Raw genomic sequence first — 21,097 nt, 5'->3', positions numbered from 1 at the left:
CAGATTTGAAACCCCGAAGCTCTGTTTTTGGTACGATCAATCCATGTAGGTCATTTTAAATAGTTTTGGGAAAGACTTGGAAATCACGGCGAGCAATCAAGTGATTTGGGTGACGCATAAACTGCTGTGGTGAGGCAGCTACTGTAGGACAGAGAGGACACCGAGAGGGCAACACATTTTTAAAGGATTTTGATTGGTGCCAGCAAAACGTCGTAATGCGGCGGCGTCTCTGCTCCTTTTTTTATTTAAAGGTGACATCGGATGCTTGTATAGCACATATATGTTAGTTATGGAGGTCTACTTACATATATTAACATGTTTTCATGATTAAAAACCTCCTAGTCGCTGCAAACGAGCCAATCAAAATATCTCCTCACTGACGCTCTCGTCAGCCGCGCTGTTTCAGACCAAAATCACACCCCCAGAACGTGGACTGTGTTGTGATTGGCCAGCCAACAGTGGTGAGAGGAGTGGTGAGGTATTCTGATGACATCATCAGCATAGGGAAGTGCTGATCCGCTTCACAGAGCCCAGTAAAACAATAAAACCCTATTTTCTCAGCAGTGGCTGAACTGTTTGTTCTGAAACTTTAGGGTTTCATAAACGAGGTCATGACGCAGATACACACACACAAACGCAGCGTTAATTGGAGCTTCCGGTCTATGTCGCCTTTAACTATTACTACAGTATTTGATGAAGTAGTATGAGGTTAGGAGGTAAATTAAGGACATTGCACTTTAAATAGTTTGTCCACCGACACACAGCCCACACATCGGCGCTGATTCTCTTTGATGGTAAATCACTACCTGGCTAATCAGGCTGAGCGTATAGAGCAGTAACAGCTACATCTGAACTTGTCTTTATTTGTATTTAACGTCAAAAACTGAAGAGGGTGCGGGGGCATATTGCATATATTATTCTGTGAGTGTAAAGATGCAGGGCAGTTAAATCTATTTCTGATATAAGCGTGACCTTCACTCCACTCTTGGATAAATAGATTTTTTGAATCTCAATGAGGGCTTTTTAACCTGGTTAAATATGTGTTGTAAAACTATAACAAGAGCTAAATACATTTTAAATATCTATCAAGAGGTGTTTTATCTAGATTATAAATAGATTCCTTCCTGCATGGAGTTTGCATGTTCTCCCCGTGTGTGTGCGTGGGTTTTCTCCGGGTTCTCCGGGTTCCTCCCACAGTCTTAAATGGGTTTGGGTGTGTTTTTTATTTTTAATCAATAAAACTGACACTGTTAACATCAGAGTCGCTTTCCTTTGTCACCGTGTGTCCAAGCATTTAGCGCCTTTACCACCGCACGCTCATAAACGTACAGTTCTCCCCGTCGCTCACCTGCGATCATGTCGTCCACGGTGCTCATCTTGAGCAGCACCTGCTGGATGAGGCCGACCTCGGTGCTGGTCTGCAGGTTGCGCACGCTCTTGCGCAGGATGGCCGTGAACATGCTCCAGATCTCGGCCTGGCACGTCACCTCGCAGTGGGACAGCAGCTCCACCATGCAGCCGATGCTCTCCGCCTCCTGGATGATGAAGTTCATCTCCAGGTCAAACTCGCCGCCCACCAGCTGGTGGAGGAGGAGGGGGGAGAATGGAGACGATGGAGGACATCATTCGGGATGGTGGGAAATGAGGTTGACGTGAAGGGAAGGAAAAGGGGGGAGGGGGAGAGAACAAAAGGGAGGAAATGATTTAGTAAAGCACTTAAACCTGGCTTCTGATGGATGCTGATTGTAGTTCAACATGAATTTCTTCTGCCAGGGGCCACACATACGGCAACAGATCAACGTCCTTCATCTGTGCACACATGCACATAAAATACACAACCCCATCTTCCCTTGTGTTGTCTCTCACTCTGCATCACTCTCCTCTGTGAACTACAATCATTTTAAAAATGCTGCACACACACCTGCTCCGACACACACACACACACACACACACACACACAGGTAATGATTAACGCACAAACTCTCAGCCGCTGTCACTTCCGACGGCATTAGTCAGAGGACACCATTCTTTCAAAGTCGAGTGCAAACGCTCTGCCTTTTAACGGCGGACGCGCTGTAATTACTTGTTCAAGTACAGTCTTCGTGTCATTGCGACACACTGTACCTCACACACGGACACCGGTAGCGGTACACAGTATCCATAACAACCCAGAAAAAGACAAAAAAGAGACAAAAACAAAGCTGTCAGCTGAAAGATTACAAGTTAAAATGAAGACAACTGCCATGATGATGTGTGTCTGTACGACTGTGGCTGTGTTTGAAAGAAGGAAATGAATCTATAATCCAAAGAGAGGCAGTAACAGGATGTAAAGGAGAGAGAAAAACCTTCTACTATCTGCATTTAACAAAAAAAAATGCACTGTACTGTCTCCAAACACAATCATGCAAGTATATAATTATCATGTCGTTAATTTTCAAGTGTATAGACCTTTTTATGAAACTTTTACAATACTATTCATGTATGTGACGACACGGTGGAAACATTAATCATACGCACGGCCTTGTAAGATTTTAAGGACGACGTTATACAATGACACAATCTCTGCAGGTCGAGCACTTAACCATTATTAGTATGAAGTACTTGAATATAAGAATTGTTTTTTGATTCAGTTCAGGGCCACGTGGCGGAGAACTGGCTAGCATTGTTGCCTCACAGTACAGCAAAAACACCCGGGTTTGTTCCTGCATGTGTTCCCTCCAGGTTCTCAGATTTCCTCCCAAAGTCCAAAAACATGCAGTTTAAGGTTAATTGGACACAAAAGGTGAGAATGTTGAGAAGTTTGGTTTTAAAAACCTCATGAACGTGCTTGACGTTACTATTTTACTCCTGTGTGGTTTGATTGATCACTGTAGTGATTAAAATAACAGGAAAGTGTATGAAGTTTAGAATCAAAGTCTTAAAGTTTAAATGTTTTTTTATTATTATTATCAGTTTTTAATAGGTCATGAAAAATGATCAATAATTATCGATCGAAGTAGTTCTATCGGGATATAGCCAGCCCTAATATGGCACTTTCCTTATCGGTGGTGTAGAAGACGTTACTGCTCAGCTGACTGACTTGTGTCAGCTCCAGTTTGACCTTTGAGGTTAAAGGTTAAAGGTTAGGCCTTTTTTAAGCCACGACACCTCTCTTTCTACTGGTGCGACAATGTCGGCTTGTGGTTTTAGATCAGGTTTTAGATGTGTCCTCTCAGTCGTTACACACACTAACGTGCTCTCGTTTCCCACTCACACTCTGCCTCTTTCTCTCCTCTCTCTGGGTAGAATGGATTGATCCAGTGCACTCTGTGAACGCATTAGCACGCAGATTAGAGTGGACCACTGAATAAGGTGCAGAATAAAAGAGGGGAGAATGAATTCATCCTACATCGAATTTCTCCCCCCTTCTCCTCTGAGGCTTCCCATTACAGGACCCACTTGGGACTGCGGTGTTCTACAATATGAACGTATACAACCTGCCGTTCTGGAGACGCTTGGACCGACTGAGGAATTATCTCGGTAAAGAAACTCATGTAACAGCACGAGTTGAAATCTCTCGCTCTCTCTCCGTCTCTCCTTGCTGCATTTCCCACCCATGTACAGAGCATCACAGCAGGCTGAGGAGGGCGATGATGCAAACAACGGCAACAAATTGAGTCTTGTGACCAACAATAGAGAGAAAAAGGGGGGGGGGGAGGAGGGTGGAGTGGGAGAAAAATAACGTGCCCAGATCATTATTATCTCTCCTCCAGCAAAGGCAGCATCTGGAAAAAAACTAAACCTGGGAGACGCTGCCAAGAACGGCCTGGACCAAGAACATCAGGGGAAACGGGGGAAGGACATTCAGACAGAAACCAAATTTACTTCCCTCCATTTCACGCGACTTCCATAAAAAATGATAAGTGCGTTCAGCATTTCTGTGGCCATTATTTGCTCCAGTGGGGCCTTTAATTGATGTATAAATAAACATGATGCATAAATGGCAATAAGGGCGATCATGAGCGGCCCGAGCACCGTCGCCATGCACACGGACAAAAGGTAACTAATTAGGTTTTTACAAGGGAACGCGATTCTTTTGCAAAAACCCATGACCTCCGACCTCTCGTTTTAACCTCCGTTCTGTGACTGGAGAGTTGTAATCACATCAATGAGCACACACACACACACACACACACACACACAAGGACACTTTAATACCTCAAGATCTTCACTGGTGGTAAAGGACACACAAATAAGGGGGACAATGTCTATGCCATAGGCCTCAGGATCTTGGCTACGGGCTGAAGACGAGCAGCAAATTATTTTGTAGTAACGAAGATGGTTAAGGGAAATGTATCGGAGTAAAAGTACAAGTTGTGAGAAATATAAATAATGAAGGACAGATATGTGAAAATGATTTGTACTCACATTACAACACTGTCCACCACACACCGACTCCCCAACCCTTTGAGCTCCTACATCAAAACATTGGACCAATAGTTTGAATTTTTTTGAAAAAAATAAAATAAAATAAATAATGCATAGTTATTAAAGACGTTGAAATTCACCCGTTTTCTTCTCTTCAACTGACTTAACGCACACTCAAAAGTACATTTACGCACATTTGATCACGGAAATGTTGGTGCAAACCAGTCTCCTACGGCTTAAATTCAACAGTTGTGTCTATTTATGTTTATTTATAACATTACATACAAGTAACTACCTGTCAGTTCATTTTTTTAAGGTCGTTGAACGAGGCTCATTCATCCAAGCATCTGTGGGAGATCTTGAGGCTGGCTTGTGTTTTTGCTTTAAGATACTTTCACATTCATGCCTGCTGTATTGAGAATTTGCCCTTGTGTTTATTATTATTAATAGAAATGATACCTACAGCTTCAAAACCCCACTGGACTCATGACTGATGACTAATCTCCTCATATTGTGCATTATTTATCAGCTTGTGCAAAAATGAGTCTGTCAGACTTTGTATCACTTCTTTTTCTTGCCTGGACTCACAAAAACAATCTGTTCCATGGACGCACACTTCTGTGCTGCTTTTCCTCTCCTGCTCCTAATTCTGTCCTGAGCAGCTTTTGCAGTGTTGCTCATTCACACCCTGAAGGAAGCTGGTGTTCATCTTGGCATCGCTCTGGGTGCTTTGAGGAGGGAGGGAGGGAGGGAGGAAAGGGTTTGGGGAGGGCGCGGGGTCAGTGCCAAAGCCGTATTCACACCGCAAAAGAGCTTATTTGACCGGAGCCACCTTATCCAGCCAAAACCAGCTCACATAAGAGGCTGGAAAAACAAACACTTCCTCTGTCCAGCTGACCCTTTCTCACCAGCCGCACTGCTCAGGGAAAAGCCTCGAGTTACTCCGAGGACAAAAGAGCATTTCACAGCGGCGTGTCAACATAGGTGTCTCCAGGAAGTTGTCACACCTGAGCAACAAAGCAGAAGCTGGCATTTTCGCTTAGTGTTGGTGAGTTACCTCACCAACACTCGGGCCGCTCAGTTCATCGCAAAATAGTGAAAAACGCAATTTGACAAAGTGCAATTTCGAAAATCGGACAGTTATTTGAAAAAGATAAAATGTGTGACAAAACCGCATCATAATGGCCCCAAAAAGCTTGTTTTGCTGGAAATGACAGTGATCAGTCATACCAGAGCTGAAACAATTACTCCATTATTCATCGATTACTTAATATATTATTAATTGGCAACTATTATGAATTATTAAATTATTAATGTGAATATATTAATTTTTTATTTACTCCGTATAACAAAGAAATCATAAAAACTCAATCAATTTGATTTGTGGACCAAACAAGACATTCTCTGTTAAATATTAAGATTTTAGAGATTTCCTTGCTAAATGTTGGACTAACGCATGTCTTCAGGATTTTTTTTTTGTCTTTTTAACTCGCCATAATCGTGAAGTTGAATTTCTGGATGTTTCGCTGAATGTGGGAACACAATTCCCCGTCAGGAAGCAGAAACTGCTCTTTTTCTACTTCACGCCTGTGTCATTTGAAGACGAGCAAGTAATGTACTTTGGATTTTAAAGCTTTGACCCTAAAGCTTTCTGTTGTGTAATGGAAATTACTTTTTTTCCCGCTTGATTACAAAAAAACCAAGCAGAATGCATTTTAATACATTAAACACGTGCATGGTCAAAGACAGCGCAAGTCAAGGACGCCTGAAGAGACGAGGACACGACGGAGGAGACGTGTCTAATTCAGCATTAGCTCAATATAGTTTATTAAATGACATCAAGCAGCGCGTATAAAACTCTGAGTCTCTCTCTGACAGACGCTTACAAAGACCAGCTCGGCTCAGAATCGCCGAAAGGTTTTTTGGCCAGGTTGCTAAGTAACAAGCTGGAATTATTTTAAAAAGCTTCATCAAGCTGAATTATTAATCAATGAAGTTATTAACGTCATCATTTGATGTATTGCTGGAAAAATATCAATTCTGCCCCACTGTGCAGTTTGGTTAGATTTGAGTGTAAGTAGTGATGGTCAGGAAAATATGATGATGTGCATAATTAAATGTCTGACTGTTACGCTGCCGTCTGTCACAACGCTACAAATGCTTATCAGTCTGCAGGGGCAGACACTGAGTGTTAGATGACAATTCTCCACTGTGCTGTGTGTCGTAGAGAAACTCACTGGGAATGTCAGAGATGAGCAGAAAGTTGCCCGTGCTATAAATACACATGTATTAGTATTTATTTTGCCCCAGGAAGTGAGCTGGTTTTTTTTCCACCATGTGACAGTTCACAGCTTTTTTTTTTTTTTACAGATTGCCGTTGGTGAGCAGTGTGAACAGCACTGATGAAGATAACAATGCTTCTTGATTGTCCCATTATACCATCATCATGTGTCAGTGAGCCGGTGAAGCAGCCACAGAAAATCCAGCCGTGAACCCATGATTCTTTTTATTATGACATGACATCTGAGTTTACTCTTCCATTACAACTTGACCATGTTCTAATGGGGGTGCAAAAGTATACATATACAGTATACACATAAATATATATATACAGATAGATATAGATATATATATATATATATATATATATATATAGATAGATACATCTATCTATATATATCTATCTATCTATATATACATATAGATATATATATAGATAGATACATATATCTATATCTATATCTATATATGTATATATACATGTCTATATATATATATCTCTCTCTATATATACACATATATACATATATACATACATACATACACACATACAGTATATATGTATTATATATACGTGTAGATGGATATACAGGCAGATAGATGGCTATACGATATATGGATGGATGGATGGATGGATGATAGACGGATATACAGAGGGATGGTGGATGGATATACGGATGGATGATAGATGGATATACGGATGGATATACAATAGATGGATAGATCAATATACGGATGGATGGATATATATGGATGGATGATAGATGGACATCTCCTGTAACATGTACAGTATATGCTTTCTAAATGACAGTCAGTGCATTTGTGACAGGAGAAAAAAAAACTAAATTACCGTCTTTGTCCAACTAAAAGCAGACTTTTAAAGTCCAGGCTTTTAACATGTCAGTGCAGCTAAAATCGAATCTCTCTCACAGTCTGACTCACACCTAACAATGCGATAGGGCAGGTATCTGACCTTGAAATTTCGTTGTGCACTCTGCTCTGCACATGTGGCTCCACAGAGGATAACAGTGACAAAAACATGGCCAATGTCAGACCAGTACATTTGTTGGACTGATGCTCTGACTGATGCTCTGTCAGCTTAAGGAATGGAACATTTTCAAACTTCACGGATGGAAGACTCGGAATGGCGCCCGGCATACTAACAGTAAGCCTGCAATCTAAACCAGAAACGGCCGAATAACAACAAGCTGAAAGAGGGCATATCAACACCTCGCTCAATAAATTGAATCCCCTCTAGTGCTCGTATGCTGGGACAAGATAGTCCGATTAAACGACATAGTCAAGCTACAACTGACCTGACTTAACCGTGTTATGGAAACGTGGTAAATGACTCAGCCTCATTTCAATATGGGACACCAGGTGCATCAAAAACAAGTGCAGCACAAGAGTTCCTAGCTGACATCACCCTGAGTTCAGTGGTTCTAAAACTTTTTATACCAAGTATCACCTGAGAAAACACTGAGCTGCTAAATATAGTGGTGCAAACAGGCCAAGCTAAATCAGCTACGGACTTTTCCCAGATTAACTATCACTGGTATATTAGAATGAGATTAAGATGGGGCAAGTGATACAGTGACTAGTTATTAGTATGTATTTATTTTTAGTCATCTGTCTCATTTTCTACACAGTCCAGTTCACATTCCCTGGACTTTCCTCCAAGTACCACCGGAGGAAGCTTGCGTACCACTGGCGGCACACGTACCACAGTTTGAGAACCGTGACCCTAAGTGAGACGTGGTCAGTTGATAGTCAACCGTGACAGACAGACAGAGAGGCAGAGACAGAAGGTGCAGGGATGACGACGACTGTTTTACTGCTCTTTACACATGATAACTCTCACCCGGATCTCGTTATCCAGTGATTAATGATTGACCGAGTGTCCGTCAGCGGCTAGGAAAGAAAATTGCACATCCCTGGTAATTGGTGAAACATAATGTGTAACGTAGTTGTGTTTAAACTTTATCATTACCGGAAAAAGTCTAAGCCGGGAAGTTGTGACTGGAACTGGCGTTCTCCTCGGGATCGTGCAGCAGGGGCCTAAAATACTGTCATCAGAGATGTTTTTGTTTTGTTGTTCTTTTGGTTTCAAATTAGCGAGAAGTGTGGCACCAATTCCAAATAATTATAATAATTATTATTCCTATTTAATAGAGATCGATCCCTGGCAGACCACCGCAGCCCATTATGTAAAGCTGTGATGGTGCATCAAACGAGCAATTACGACAGCTGATTGCTGCGACTGACTGACTGACTGATGCTGCTGAATATTGGATGACTATCAAGGCCGACGCTGGCAAAAGAGGCACCTGTTGCTCGTTACAGTCATCAGAGATGACAGGTCAGAGCGAGACGAGTGGACGGTCAATAGCCTGGTCTTCTCTGCCTCTGCCCATTCAAGCGGAGCCTTTTGGAGCCGCCAGCATCATCAATATGCAACTTCAAAGCCTCTGGGAGTGAGAGTGCTGGAGAGGTGCGAGCATGTGTGTTTCTCTCTGTGTGTGTGTGTGTGTGTGTGTGTGTGTGTGTGTGTGTGGTTGGGGTGGGCTCATTACTCATTTGTGTCCCCTGAGTGAGTCGTGGCTATTCAGTCCCTTTGTGTGCAGAGCGAGAGAGGAGACGAGAGGCCCATCTAGACATGAGATCACAGATTATACACTTAACGCTTCGCCAAGAGGGCTCAGCCGAGCACAGGAGAGCAAAACTGAAGCAGAGCGAGAGAGAGAGAGAGAGAGAGAGAGAGAGAGAGAGAGAGAGGGGGAATAAAAAGGGGGACGAAAAACCAACAAAGAGAACCAACGTTGTAAACTGCAAAAGGGGGGCAGCAGGGACGCATGGTGAAGAGAATAGAAGAAGAGAAAAGGGTGATTAGAAAGTGTTTGCGTAAGACAGAGTGAGTTGTGGAGATGGAGCGAGAACGAGGGTGAGAGAGCGGCTGAATGCACCTTTATTGTGCTTTTCTTATCAGAACGGCAAAGTCATTTCATTCCTCTCAGCAGCCACTGAACCCCCTCCCCCCCTCCATGATGACCATAGCAAATCTCTAATAAGATATGGATTACATGGATTACAAAACTCTCCAACATCCACATTCTCCTTCGTTGTTTTTTTTGTAAACAACGTTGATAAGAGCAGCAGTTCATTTACACTCAGGGTTAAATTCTTGTAATCTCTGTGTGTTTCAAGGCTTTAGGACAAGGACTGACAAGAGTATTTAAAGCAAGAACCTTATAGTGAGATTCATTTAAGGCACTGGAACGATTTAGCCTTTCTTTTTTATTGATCATTTACTTAACTACTTTACTTTAACTGGGTTCACGTTCTTTTGAATTTGGTCAGAAACAACGAGCAATTGTAACACGTAAATTCAGTCTATGGGATCTTAAGAGCACTTCTTCACTTTAATGACAATCTTGTACAGGAAGCATGTGTGTGTCTGCATTTCTCGCTCTGTGACTGTGATCTGAAATGACATGTCGAGTGACTGCAGCCTGCAGACACACGGGGGGAAAGGGAGAAGGGGGGGTGGCACCACTGGGACTGCATTTCCCATGGGCCTTTGTACCAGTGTCTGCACAGATGACACACACACACACAGCCCCCCCCCCCCATAACAGCCCCTTTCAGAGCGGCGACATCACAATCACCGTGTTCTAACAAAAGACGCGTGCGAGAGTCAGCAGAAATCTACACAATCAGCCACGAGAGAGTAAAATAACCAAGAGGATGGAGAGAGGAGGAGGAGGAGGAAGAGGAGGAAGAGGAGGAAGCAGGAGGAAGCAGGAGGAGTGAGGTACACCGCACAAAACCAAGTGTGGAAAACCCACATGCACCCACACATTAGACACTGCAATTATATAAAACCTCACGAGGGAATAAACTGTACACTAAAGTTTGTTTAGGTAAGCAGAAGCAGGTTTTTGTGTATAAGGCGTGGGCTTGTCTATAGGCACCGAACACTCAAAATGTCCATCTGGACTTTTTTTTTTTTATCCCTTATTTTAACCATAAAAGGGCCAGAAAATGTCCTGTAAGTAAGTGTTTGTGTACATTTTTCCATAAAAGCTTTCAATACCTGGCATTTACACCAGAAAAACAAAGTAGTTGTACATGATCACCAGATTTAGGGTATTAAATTTGAAATTTGAACGGCATAACACATATTTAAAATAACATTTGTTTGAGTTTTTGTCTCAAATGTCCAAAAACAGAGGAAACAGTTGACTTCAGCACTCTGTCACAAGCAGAGTGCTCAGTTGTTTTCCACATAATCCATATGTGGAAAATCCATAATCCATAATATCCATAATAATAATAAAACTAATGCACTAATAATGTCGCAACTCCACAGCGATGCAAGGCCAAACTGTTCACGGCTACTCAGATTTGTGAGTAATCCTCAAACAAAAGGACTCATAACACCATTGCAGATCCTATCATCTGCAGAGACAGAGTGATTTTCAGCATTATGGATCCATACTGCAGGCAACGTTACATTCATTATGGATATGGTGACGAATCAATTGGAACAATTAGGTTATAATCACGAGCCTAGAGTGCAGGCAGTGTTGAATGGCCCTCCGCCTCCTCAGTGCATGTCACGATCACAATAATTAGGTTATAATACAAAAGAAACACCGAGACAATCATCTTACAATGTTAGATACTTTGATTACAGCCATAAAACTTTCAGCCTAAGTTTGCTGCACTCTAGGGATTATTTTCTCGATGAATCGAGTACTTGTTTGTGCCGTAAAATGTTGAAAAATGTTTCTCAAACGTGGAAATGATGATGCTTTGGAGTCGTGTTTTTGTGGAGTACCAGTCTTAACCAAAGTTATTTTGTTTTAATGATTTCTTTGTCATATGGAGCAAAGAAAATGTTTTAATTATTAGAAAAAAATACATCGACCACCAACACCTGCATATATATCATGTCAAACAGTATTAGTGAGGCTTTACTTTACCCGAATAATCAATTTTTAAATTAATCGTCAACTATTTTGATAATCGATGAATCGGTTTCAAGCTTTTTCATTATTAAAATAAGTTTCTTAAATGTGATTTTTTTTCTGGTTTCTTTGCTCCATATAACAATTACAACGTTTTTTTTTCAGAATAAAAGCATCCCTTTTATCATCATCATTTTGTTTGGGGCCAAAAAACTGTAATTGAAACACAAGTTTTGGTTAATTACACAGCTCTACCTGGAGTTATGACAGAAATCTAATATCATACGGGAATCCGACAGATCCAACCACTTCCAGTGATTAGACTGAGACTTTCTTGTTTTATAGATTTTTATCAACAACTATCAAAAGATTAAAAATCACCAAAGGGCAACAGAGCACAACAAAAACAAGAAGCACAAGCACGATACACTGCATTCTTATAATAATATATGGATTGCAAGAGTGCAGATGGCACTTAATTACAAGCTGATTTGTCAGCGACACACAGCAAACTTACTTCCCTCTTTGACAGCTCTCATTACTCACATACACACACACACACACACACACACACACACACACACACACACGCACGCATGCACACGCCATCCAAACACCAAGCCCATTCAAAGAAAGTGAGAAATATAATTGAGAAAAGGAGAAAAAAAAAAGCTGGAGAACAGTTTTTATTATTATAATGCATACTCACCACCATCAGGTGTCATTTTTCATACATGATAAGTGTTTTGTGATTTGCACAAATGCAAAGACATGAATTCAGACTCCTCGTTGGCATTGTAAATGTTTCCCTTCTTGCAAATCAGGTCAACGCTAAGAATATACTGTCTCTTATGCACGAGCCAAACGTACTGAACCGTCACATGAGTCACATTTCATTTCAAAAATGAAATGTGTGCATAAAAAGTGTGGCCTATGGGCAAAGACGGTTCACTTTTCAATCAGCTTGAGTGATCCCGTCAAGGGTGCCATGTCGGAAAAAATGAAAATTTCCAATTAATCAGCAAACCACGGCCGGCAATTTAGCAAGAAATTGTAAGCTCTTCACTTGGAAACAGACATTAAATGTGTTCTCTGGCTGCACCCTGTGGCACATCCTTTCTCTCCCCCCCCCCAAAAAAAATATGAAAGCACCATGAACATGCATCAGTACACATCAAAGAAAAAGGGAGAAGCTATTGAGCGCTCCCATGGATCGACTTAACCACGGCCTTAAACCTAAAAAGAGGTTGGATTAAAAGGGAGTGAGCGAAGGTGAGATACCTGAGTAATACCTGCTGAGATCTGTCTTTGTGGAAAGCCTCGTCTCTCTCTCCCTCTCTCTTTCTCTCTCCACTTCATCACAAACCAATTAAAGTGTGCCTCTTTCACGCCTCCGTCATCTCACTCAAAGCATGTCCTGTGCCGTGCAAGCTTAAAACAAACCGTGCACCAACACTCCCACACTGATACACACTTGAAAAAGTCAAACACACACACGCACGCACACGCACACACGCGTACACTCAGCATCCAAATGGCAAAAGCTTTCTAGCAATTCATCACAAAAAAAGGGTCTTTATTAGTAGTTCTTAGTCATTTGCTCTCACAGTCTCTCTCTCTCTCTCCCTCTGTGTGTCAGTTCACCGCTAACTCACTCATACATGCTTACAGCAGCTGCAATTACATTAATAACAGAAGGAGTGCACACAAAGGAGAACAGAAGACGAGCACGGCAGACTGTCCCAAAATAATCCAATAATAATAATAATGAGGCAGCGCTGCATACGCATATGAGAGAGTTTTGAAAAAAGGTTGTTTACTGGGGTGGTGAGGACGAGAGAGAACAGAGGAAGTAGAAGAAGGAGAAGACGGTTCAGGGGACGCATCCTTTGAAGGACGTGGTCTATGCAAATCCATGGAGTAATGTAATAATGTAAAAAGGATGCAGCGCCCCGGGATTAGAACGATAACCACAGAGAAGGAGAACAACAGCGGGTGAGTGAGGTCAGAGTGAATGTCACAAAGTGAAACGAGAAGAAAGCTGCGGTCACCGTCACCGTCACGGTCGGTGGGCGTCTGCTTTTGAAAGCAAAAAGGGGGGAGAAATGACATCTTTTCAGCACAACAGTCTCAGCTCCTGCTTTCTTTCTCGGCTGACACTTAGAATAAAGAGAAATCCCTCGTATAAAGAACGCCGGAAATTCACTGTCAAACAGGCGACTGTAACAATATCACTTTTAATAACGGCAATATCTTTCAAGTCTGAGTCTCACACAGTGCGCGAGCAGCTCCACGGTGACGCAGCAGAACAGAACCGCATTGTTCAGAGGGAAAATACCATTCAGAAACACGGGCACGTGCACCGCAGGGATTGGCGTGGGATTGCAGGGATTGCAGGCAGGTGATCACAACTCGGACCACAACGAAGCACTCGTCTAAAATGTCGACCGCCTGATTGGACAAAGAGGCTTAGCGGCGGATCTCGCGGTTAAGCCTCGTCACATGCTTTTGGACAACAAACAAAAAAATGTGCTTTTCCCCGGTCGTCCGACTGTGCACGTCACACAAACACCACAGAATGTGTATAACTCTTGCCTTTGCAGCAAGAAGACCAGGGCTCGAGACCCGGTTGGAACAAGGGTCTTTCTGCATGGTGTTTGCATGTTCTCTCCCCGTGGGTGTGTGTGTGTGAGTGGGTTTTCTCCGGGTTCTCCAGCGTCCTCCCACAGTCCAAAAACATGCAATATGGGGATTATTAATTTCTTATTATTAAATTGAACACTCTAAATCAGGGGTGTCAAACTCAAATGAGCTGTGGGCCAATGAGTGTCTCGTCTGATCAAGAGGCAGCCAGTATAAAAAAAAACTGTTTCATAGTCGCTTAAAATTATAACGCAATATCTCCATGAAGATATTCATGATGATATTTCACAGAATTCCAAATAAAGAGTGTTTGTTTTGATATGGAATGATGTGCACTTCACAATAAAAGCATAGTTCTGATGCAAAATAAATCTCTTACTGTTAAAAATGGAGAAATAAATGAAGTTTTCTTTGCTCCATATAACAAAGAACTCATTAAAAGTGAATCATTTTGGTTTGTGGACAAAACAAGACATTTGAAAACATCATCATTTCCAAGTTTGACAAACACCGATCAACATTTTTTAAGGTTTTCTGATATTTTATGGACCAAACGATTAATGGAGAAAATAACCGACAGACTCCAACTGTCATTTAATTGGAAAAATGGATAAGAAAATACTAATATTAATAAATGGTCCATGATTCAGAGGGGAATTGTTTAGTTTCTAATAGTTTTAATGTATGAAACGTGTGGATTCTGGTGTTAATCTAGTGTAAATTCTATGAATTGTGTGAATCTGAGTCCTTTATCCACTGCAGAAAGTATTTCATTTTTCCTTGACGTAAAGTATGTAAAGTGTGTGCTTTAGACGACGTGCATTAACGTATTTCTTCGAATCATGCCTCCGAGCTAACATAACAAACTACTGAATAAATTTCTCATGAATAAATTTGCATCTTTCCCGACGTGACACGACACCGACTCCAGCTACAGACCTTTTCAAATTGAGTTCAACCGGTCGCCTCACATAAGATTTTCTTTTCAGAAAGGACGAACAATAAGAGCTAATTATATATGTAGAGCTTTGACATTAACACTTCTATTAATAGATGCGATTGTCATCGTAGCTGATAAGTCATACAGTGGAACCTGCATTAGGGGAAAATGATAAAGGGAACATCTTAAGTATTAGTTAGTATTATGTCGTGCTGAAAAAACTACAGTTTTTGTCATTCACCCATTCACATACTGTGCTAGCGCTATATATATTCAAGAATCTGGCAATGCAATATGTTGAGATACTATGAGAAAAGGAACTTATTGAAAGTTTTCCTCCCAAAATTTAACCCTCATGGTAAAAATAACAAATTTGTATTCATAAAAAACTACAGTTATCTTTGTCTCATGCAGAAGTGTCCACTCATTTTAGTTCAGGGGCCAAAAACAGCACAAATTGATCTCAAATTGATCAGACCAGGAACAGAATAGCATAATAACCTATAAAGAACAAGAAATGTCTCTTTTTAGAATATATATTATGAACAACCTGAAAATTCTTGACAAAATTAAGTGCAAAACAATATTATGCCTAAGTTTACCATTTACACATGTGCATTGAAACTTACACATCACAGTAGACAAAAACATTTAGTCACAGGTATCTGGAACTAAAAAAATATAGTATTTCACATTATGATTAGATTCTAATCATAACAAATTCCAGTTAAAAATGTAACTAATTCATCATGCGGGCCGGATTGGACCCTCTAGTGGGCCGGTTCTGGCCTGCGCACCGTATTTTGACACCCCAGTTCTAGTGAGAGTCAAATACAGCAACAATTATTCGATGAGCATGGATCAATCTTCTTTATAAGCTCAACCAAACCTCTCTGATTGGAATCTAACCAAGGTGGTAGCAGGGCAACAACTACAGCACGATGTCTACGCTTCAACTGCCAGCAACTGTTACAAGTAACGTGTTGGAACCCCAACTATTTTTCTTTTTAAATTGAAAACAGTCCAAAAGGCAACTTCTGTCAGCTGGGAACAAAGAGGTCCAGAGGAGCAGAGTGAGAGAACATCGAACATCTAAATTGTCAAAGGCACCACACAGAGGGAATAAGAAGAAAAACTGAGGGGGGGAGAGAAGAGACCGAGGGGCAGGGAAGAGAAACGGCATCAGAGAGAGGCGGTGACGCAGAGGGCAGCGTTCATCTCAAACAAATGAGATGTGCTGCCGAAATCTTGGAGACACAGACAGGGGGAGAAAGCACAAGTTGAATGGTGAAGTGTAGGAGTGTGGTGTCAAGGTGTTATTGAGGACAAGAGGCAGCTCAATTTTGCTCTCGTTTCATATTTTCTTTCCTTGTGTGTTATGTCACGGGAGCCTTGGAAGGAGGGAAGGACTCGAGGCTGAGATGAGGCACTTTTAACAAGGCCTTCTCGCCCGGTCTCTCCTGTCTCCACTCGAACACACTCGTTTCAAAAGAACCTGACAGGAACTGAACCCCTACAGGGAATCGTGCATGTTGCAAACACATCAGTGGGCGTATCACAAATCAAAGTATACGCTGGAGAGGGCAGCGGAGAGACGCACATCTCTAGGATCATTGTAAATGTATGGATCAACCTGACCGAATGTGTCTAAACCGGAGAGCCCGAAGGAAATCCACGCACCCAGCACCTTCTTGCTGTGAGGCAAAAGTGCTATCCACTACCAACCACTGTGCCACCGTGCCGCTCAGCTTCAAATGTTCTCTATGGGACGGCACAGAATAGGTGGAGCAAAAAACGTCACTTCCAGGGAAGCTCAGCTTCTCTCGGAGTCACTGGTGGAGGAAACGGAGGCCTTATTGTGAAATATTTGCAGCACCAACAGATGTGCAGCTTCATACGGACTATTCCTGTCATTTAATAGAGAACAGAGGAGCTTTCAGAGTATTTAAATGTATGTAAACTCTATGTAAAACGGTGTCAATTTCGTTAAAGGAAACTATGACGAAAAAGCTTTGTCCATGACCCTCCCCCCTCCCACTCGATAAAAAGGAGACGTTAAGTACATAAAAATAAAGTTGATGTGACAAAAAAACTATGACACTTTGTGATGCAAATGTCAGGGCAGGACGGACTGGGGAGAGAACCAATCAGAGGAGAGGAATAATTACAAGGGATCCAATCAGACTAATCTCTTTGCGAGATGTCCACAGGGAGGAGGAAACAGTGGCAGAAATGATGGCGTGAAGGAAACAAACATGTAATAATTGTATTTGAATGCTTTGATTAAGGCAAATAAAAAATGTTTCATATCAAAACAGTTATATCTGCGTTGTAAATTAAAACCTTAATATCATTGATAGATAGTACGATAGGGAAACATTTAAATAATACAAGCAAACCCCATAACATTTTTTTTTTTTAAATAGGATTATATTTAGTCGACTAAAACATCTCAGATTTGTCCTCAGACTGTAAGTAAAACTAAATTAAGACTGCACATCAGGTCTGAACCCTTCATTATTCTAATAACAGTGCTATATGCTATCTATACGGTACATGACTGGTTTTACATGTCATCGTAAATGAATAAAGCGTTTGCATAGCTGCTGCTCAGTCCAGCCGAGCTGACTCAGGCCAGGCTGGTGGCAATTCAGTATCACTAATCTGTTTGTTCTGTCCGGTTGATTATATATTCTGCAATAGATAAACACACACACACACACACTTTGTGTGTATGTGTTCACCATCCGCACAATGGCGAGCACTGTTGCTCTGAGTCACAGCTGATGCAGGATAAGGGGCAGCACGCAGCTCCAACGAGACGCAGTAATCCATCATCATGAGACAGGATCACAAATCACACACACACACACACACACACACACAGTATGTAGGGTTGAAAAAGTTAGTGGAGCATGTTATTGTTCAAAAAAAGGACCACACATCTTGGACAACACAGAGTCAGACAAACCGATGAAACAGAAAACCAAACTTGGCTCTGAGAGTTCTTATTATTTCAATCCTATTTATGCAGAGGGAAAAAAAAGTGTTTCCGTGTCAGACCGTGTTGTCCGCACGGGGACAGTTGTGAGGACGTTTGAAGCTGGCGCTCGTTTGAAGTGGACATGAAGTAGTCGTCGAAGCTTTGGAAGTCACACCCTGAAAGAGTCATTTGAAGTTGTGCACTCGCGGTGATCAACGGCCAATTGGAGATTCAGATCTTCTCCGCATGTGTGTTTGGTACATAAACCACAAATCCCTCACTCATCAGCTCATTCTGATACTGTTTCCACTCTGAAGTTTGCCTTATTTGCAAAACCCTGAGGGGGAATATATTAAACATTAATAATTGATCACGCAGCTTCTACTTCATCGGTGTAATTCACAAGCGGTGGCGTCGTCCTGGAGGACGTCGTCACGGATGCTAATGGATGACAAATGAGTCTGAAGTCGCTCAGTGTGACTTTAAATTGGTTACGATGTGAACAACAAATAAAAGCATATATTATTCATAACGTGGAGGAAGTCTATCTTTTCAGTTGTTGAAATCCTCCTCACCAAGGTCATCAGAGTGAAAGAAAGGTAACAACATAACAAACGACTATAATTGAACTGTGCTATAATAACTGTCGGGAAAATGTCGTCTTTGTAAATTTATTTCATACTTCAAATGAGCCTTTTGGGTTCATATGAAGTGGATTTCTTTAGACGGCCTTTTTCTTTCATTCATTCATTCATTCATCCATAATAAAATGTTCACAGTGTGGGACATAAGGTGATGCATAAGGTTGAATCAAACCTATTTTTTTGCTCATGATTTTCCTCAGATTATTTATAAAATGATTATTTATGTTATTATGTTCATGTGTGGCTATTAGATGTTTACCTTTCACACTAACTGTATCCAACCTCAACACTATTGAGCACATTTTGCTCTTCAGTCTACTTTCTTAGTTGTTAATTTCTCCTAATACTGTATATATTTTTAAAAAAAAATGGCACCTTCTTTATGAAAATATTCATCTAAACTAAAATGAAAGCATTTACAAGGAATAAAAACCGAAAAATATTAAAACTACAATTTGAAAACATGAAAAATCAAATTTCACAAATCCAATTCACATTTTGAGTACTTTTTGCTGCCTATATAGTTTATTTTTTATTATTTTGCCAAAAGATTGTGCTGAAAAAAAGGATATAATACACTTTATGTTGCACATTCTTATAGCCTCTGTATATACTGTACATTTGACATAGTGATGAGAAAACAGCAGCTGAAATGCTCCGTGACCTCAGGGTTAAAATCAAAATAAAGTTTTCTGAGGATAAAGAGTTGTAGCTGAAGTTAAAAGCTTGCATTTCAACTGATGCAATAAACGATACCACCCGACCCTTTCTGTAAATGTAGACTTTTATCACTATATATCCACCATATAAAAATGACGACTGCTTCCTATCAAATGTTCACATGGACATTAAACCCATTCGTAAGTGTTGCAGCTCGTGTGTGACCTTGGAAAACAAAACAAATCTTTCATCGATTTCACAAACAAGATTTTAATTTAAAAAGAAAGAAAACAATCTCCAAGTGCGAGGAAGATTAATGACTATATTCTCAATTCAAATATAGACCTTCATAAACTATAAATATTAAATGTAGAGAGGGAAAAAAAAGGTGTAAATCAAGTTTCTTGAGCAAGAAGTTTAATTATGTTTTAAACAGCTGACACTTTTACCTCCATACGTTAGTTTGATTACAGGCCGCAATCTGTCCATAATCTGTATTTCAACCTGATATTTTTCCTGGAGACGGAGCCTGAGCACAGCGAGGGAAGTGGAAGGGAAGTGGAAGGGAGGCGGAGGGAGGGATGCAGGAGGGAGGAGAGAGCAGTGTGATGTCAGGTGGGGCTGCACAGTGAGTCACCATGGCTGCACAACGGTTTTCCTCCACCAGTGTCTCTGAGTGAGAAAACCTCTTCTCAGGTGACGTGGTGCCACAGACACGGTCACATCAGCCCCGGTCCATGCTGCCCTTCACTGGCTCCCTGTTCCCTTTAGAATTGATTATAAGATTTGACCTTTAACACCAGGGCCACTCGACTTTGGAGAGATAAGGCCTCGCAGAATCACCCATTTTTATATATATATATATATATATATATATATGTATATATATATGTATATATATATGTATATATATATATATATATATATATATATATATATATATATATATATATGTATATGTATATATATATATGTATATATATATATATATATATACGTATATATATATATATATATACGTATATATATATATATATATACGTATATATATATATATATATATATACGTATATATATATATATATATACGTATATATATATATATATATATATACGTATATATATATATATATATATATATATATATTGTTCGGGGGAATTTGGCTAAAAAATGACCACAAAAATCATTTGTATCTAAAAGTCAACGCCGACCTCAGGAAAAGGCTGAGAGCATCTTTTCACGATTAAGTAAAATGAAATTAAATCGCCATTTCAGATTCGTGAGTGTAAATATTTTTGCCTTTTTGCTCCTCAATAAAAGTATCTTTGTTTTTTTTTAACAAAATGAGACCCAAACAATCGATTAATCGAGGAAACCAGTGGCACATTAATCAATATTAAACAAACTGATTTCCATCTAAGCCTGGGAAGAATAGGCCCACACAGTTTTGGTGAAAATATCTTTTAAATGCTAGTTCCAGGATTTATTTTTCCCCACTTTCCTCAACCACGTTTCATGACCAGCACATTTTTAAATTTCCCTTTGATATTTCGTCTTTTTAAGAACTCG

At 40.6% G+C, this 21,097-nt stretch overlaps 1 protein-coding gene across 19 annotated transcripts in view; it reads right to left on the bottom strand.

Moving 5' to 3' along the window:
- nbeaa (neurobeachin a) overlaps positions 1 to 21,097 on the bottom strand; it is a 92,512-nt gene that overhangs the window by 59,500 nt on the left and 11,915 nt on the right. For all 19 annotated transcript variants that reach the window (XM_058628459.1, XM_058628464.1, XM_058628462.1 and 16 more), the window contains exon 2: positions 1,349 to 1,580. In XM_058628459.1, the coding sequence (XP_058484442.1) occupies positions 1,349 to 1,580 (232 nt within the window). The remainder of the gene's footprint in view (positions 1 to 1,348; positions 1,581 to 21,097) is intronic.

Source organism: Solea solea, chromosome 4 (assembly GCF_958295425.1).
Source record: "Solea solea chromosome 4, fSolSol10.1, whole genome shotgun sequence".
NCBI classification, from domain to species: Eukaryota; Metazoa; Chordata; class Actinopteri; order Pleuronectiformes; family Soleidae; genus Solea; species Solea solea.
The sequence above is the reverse complement of the archived record's forward strand: the minus strand, read 5'-3'. Positions and strand labels throughout refer to the sequence as shown.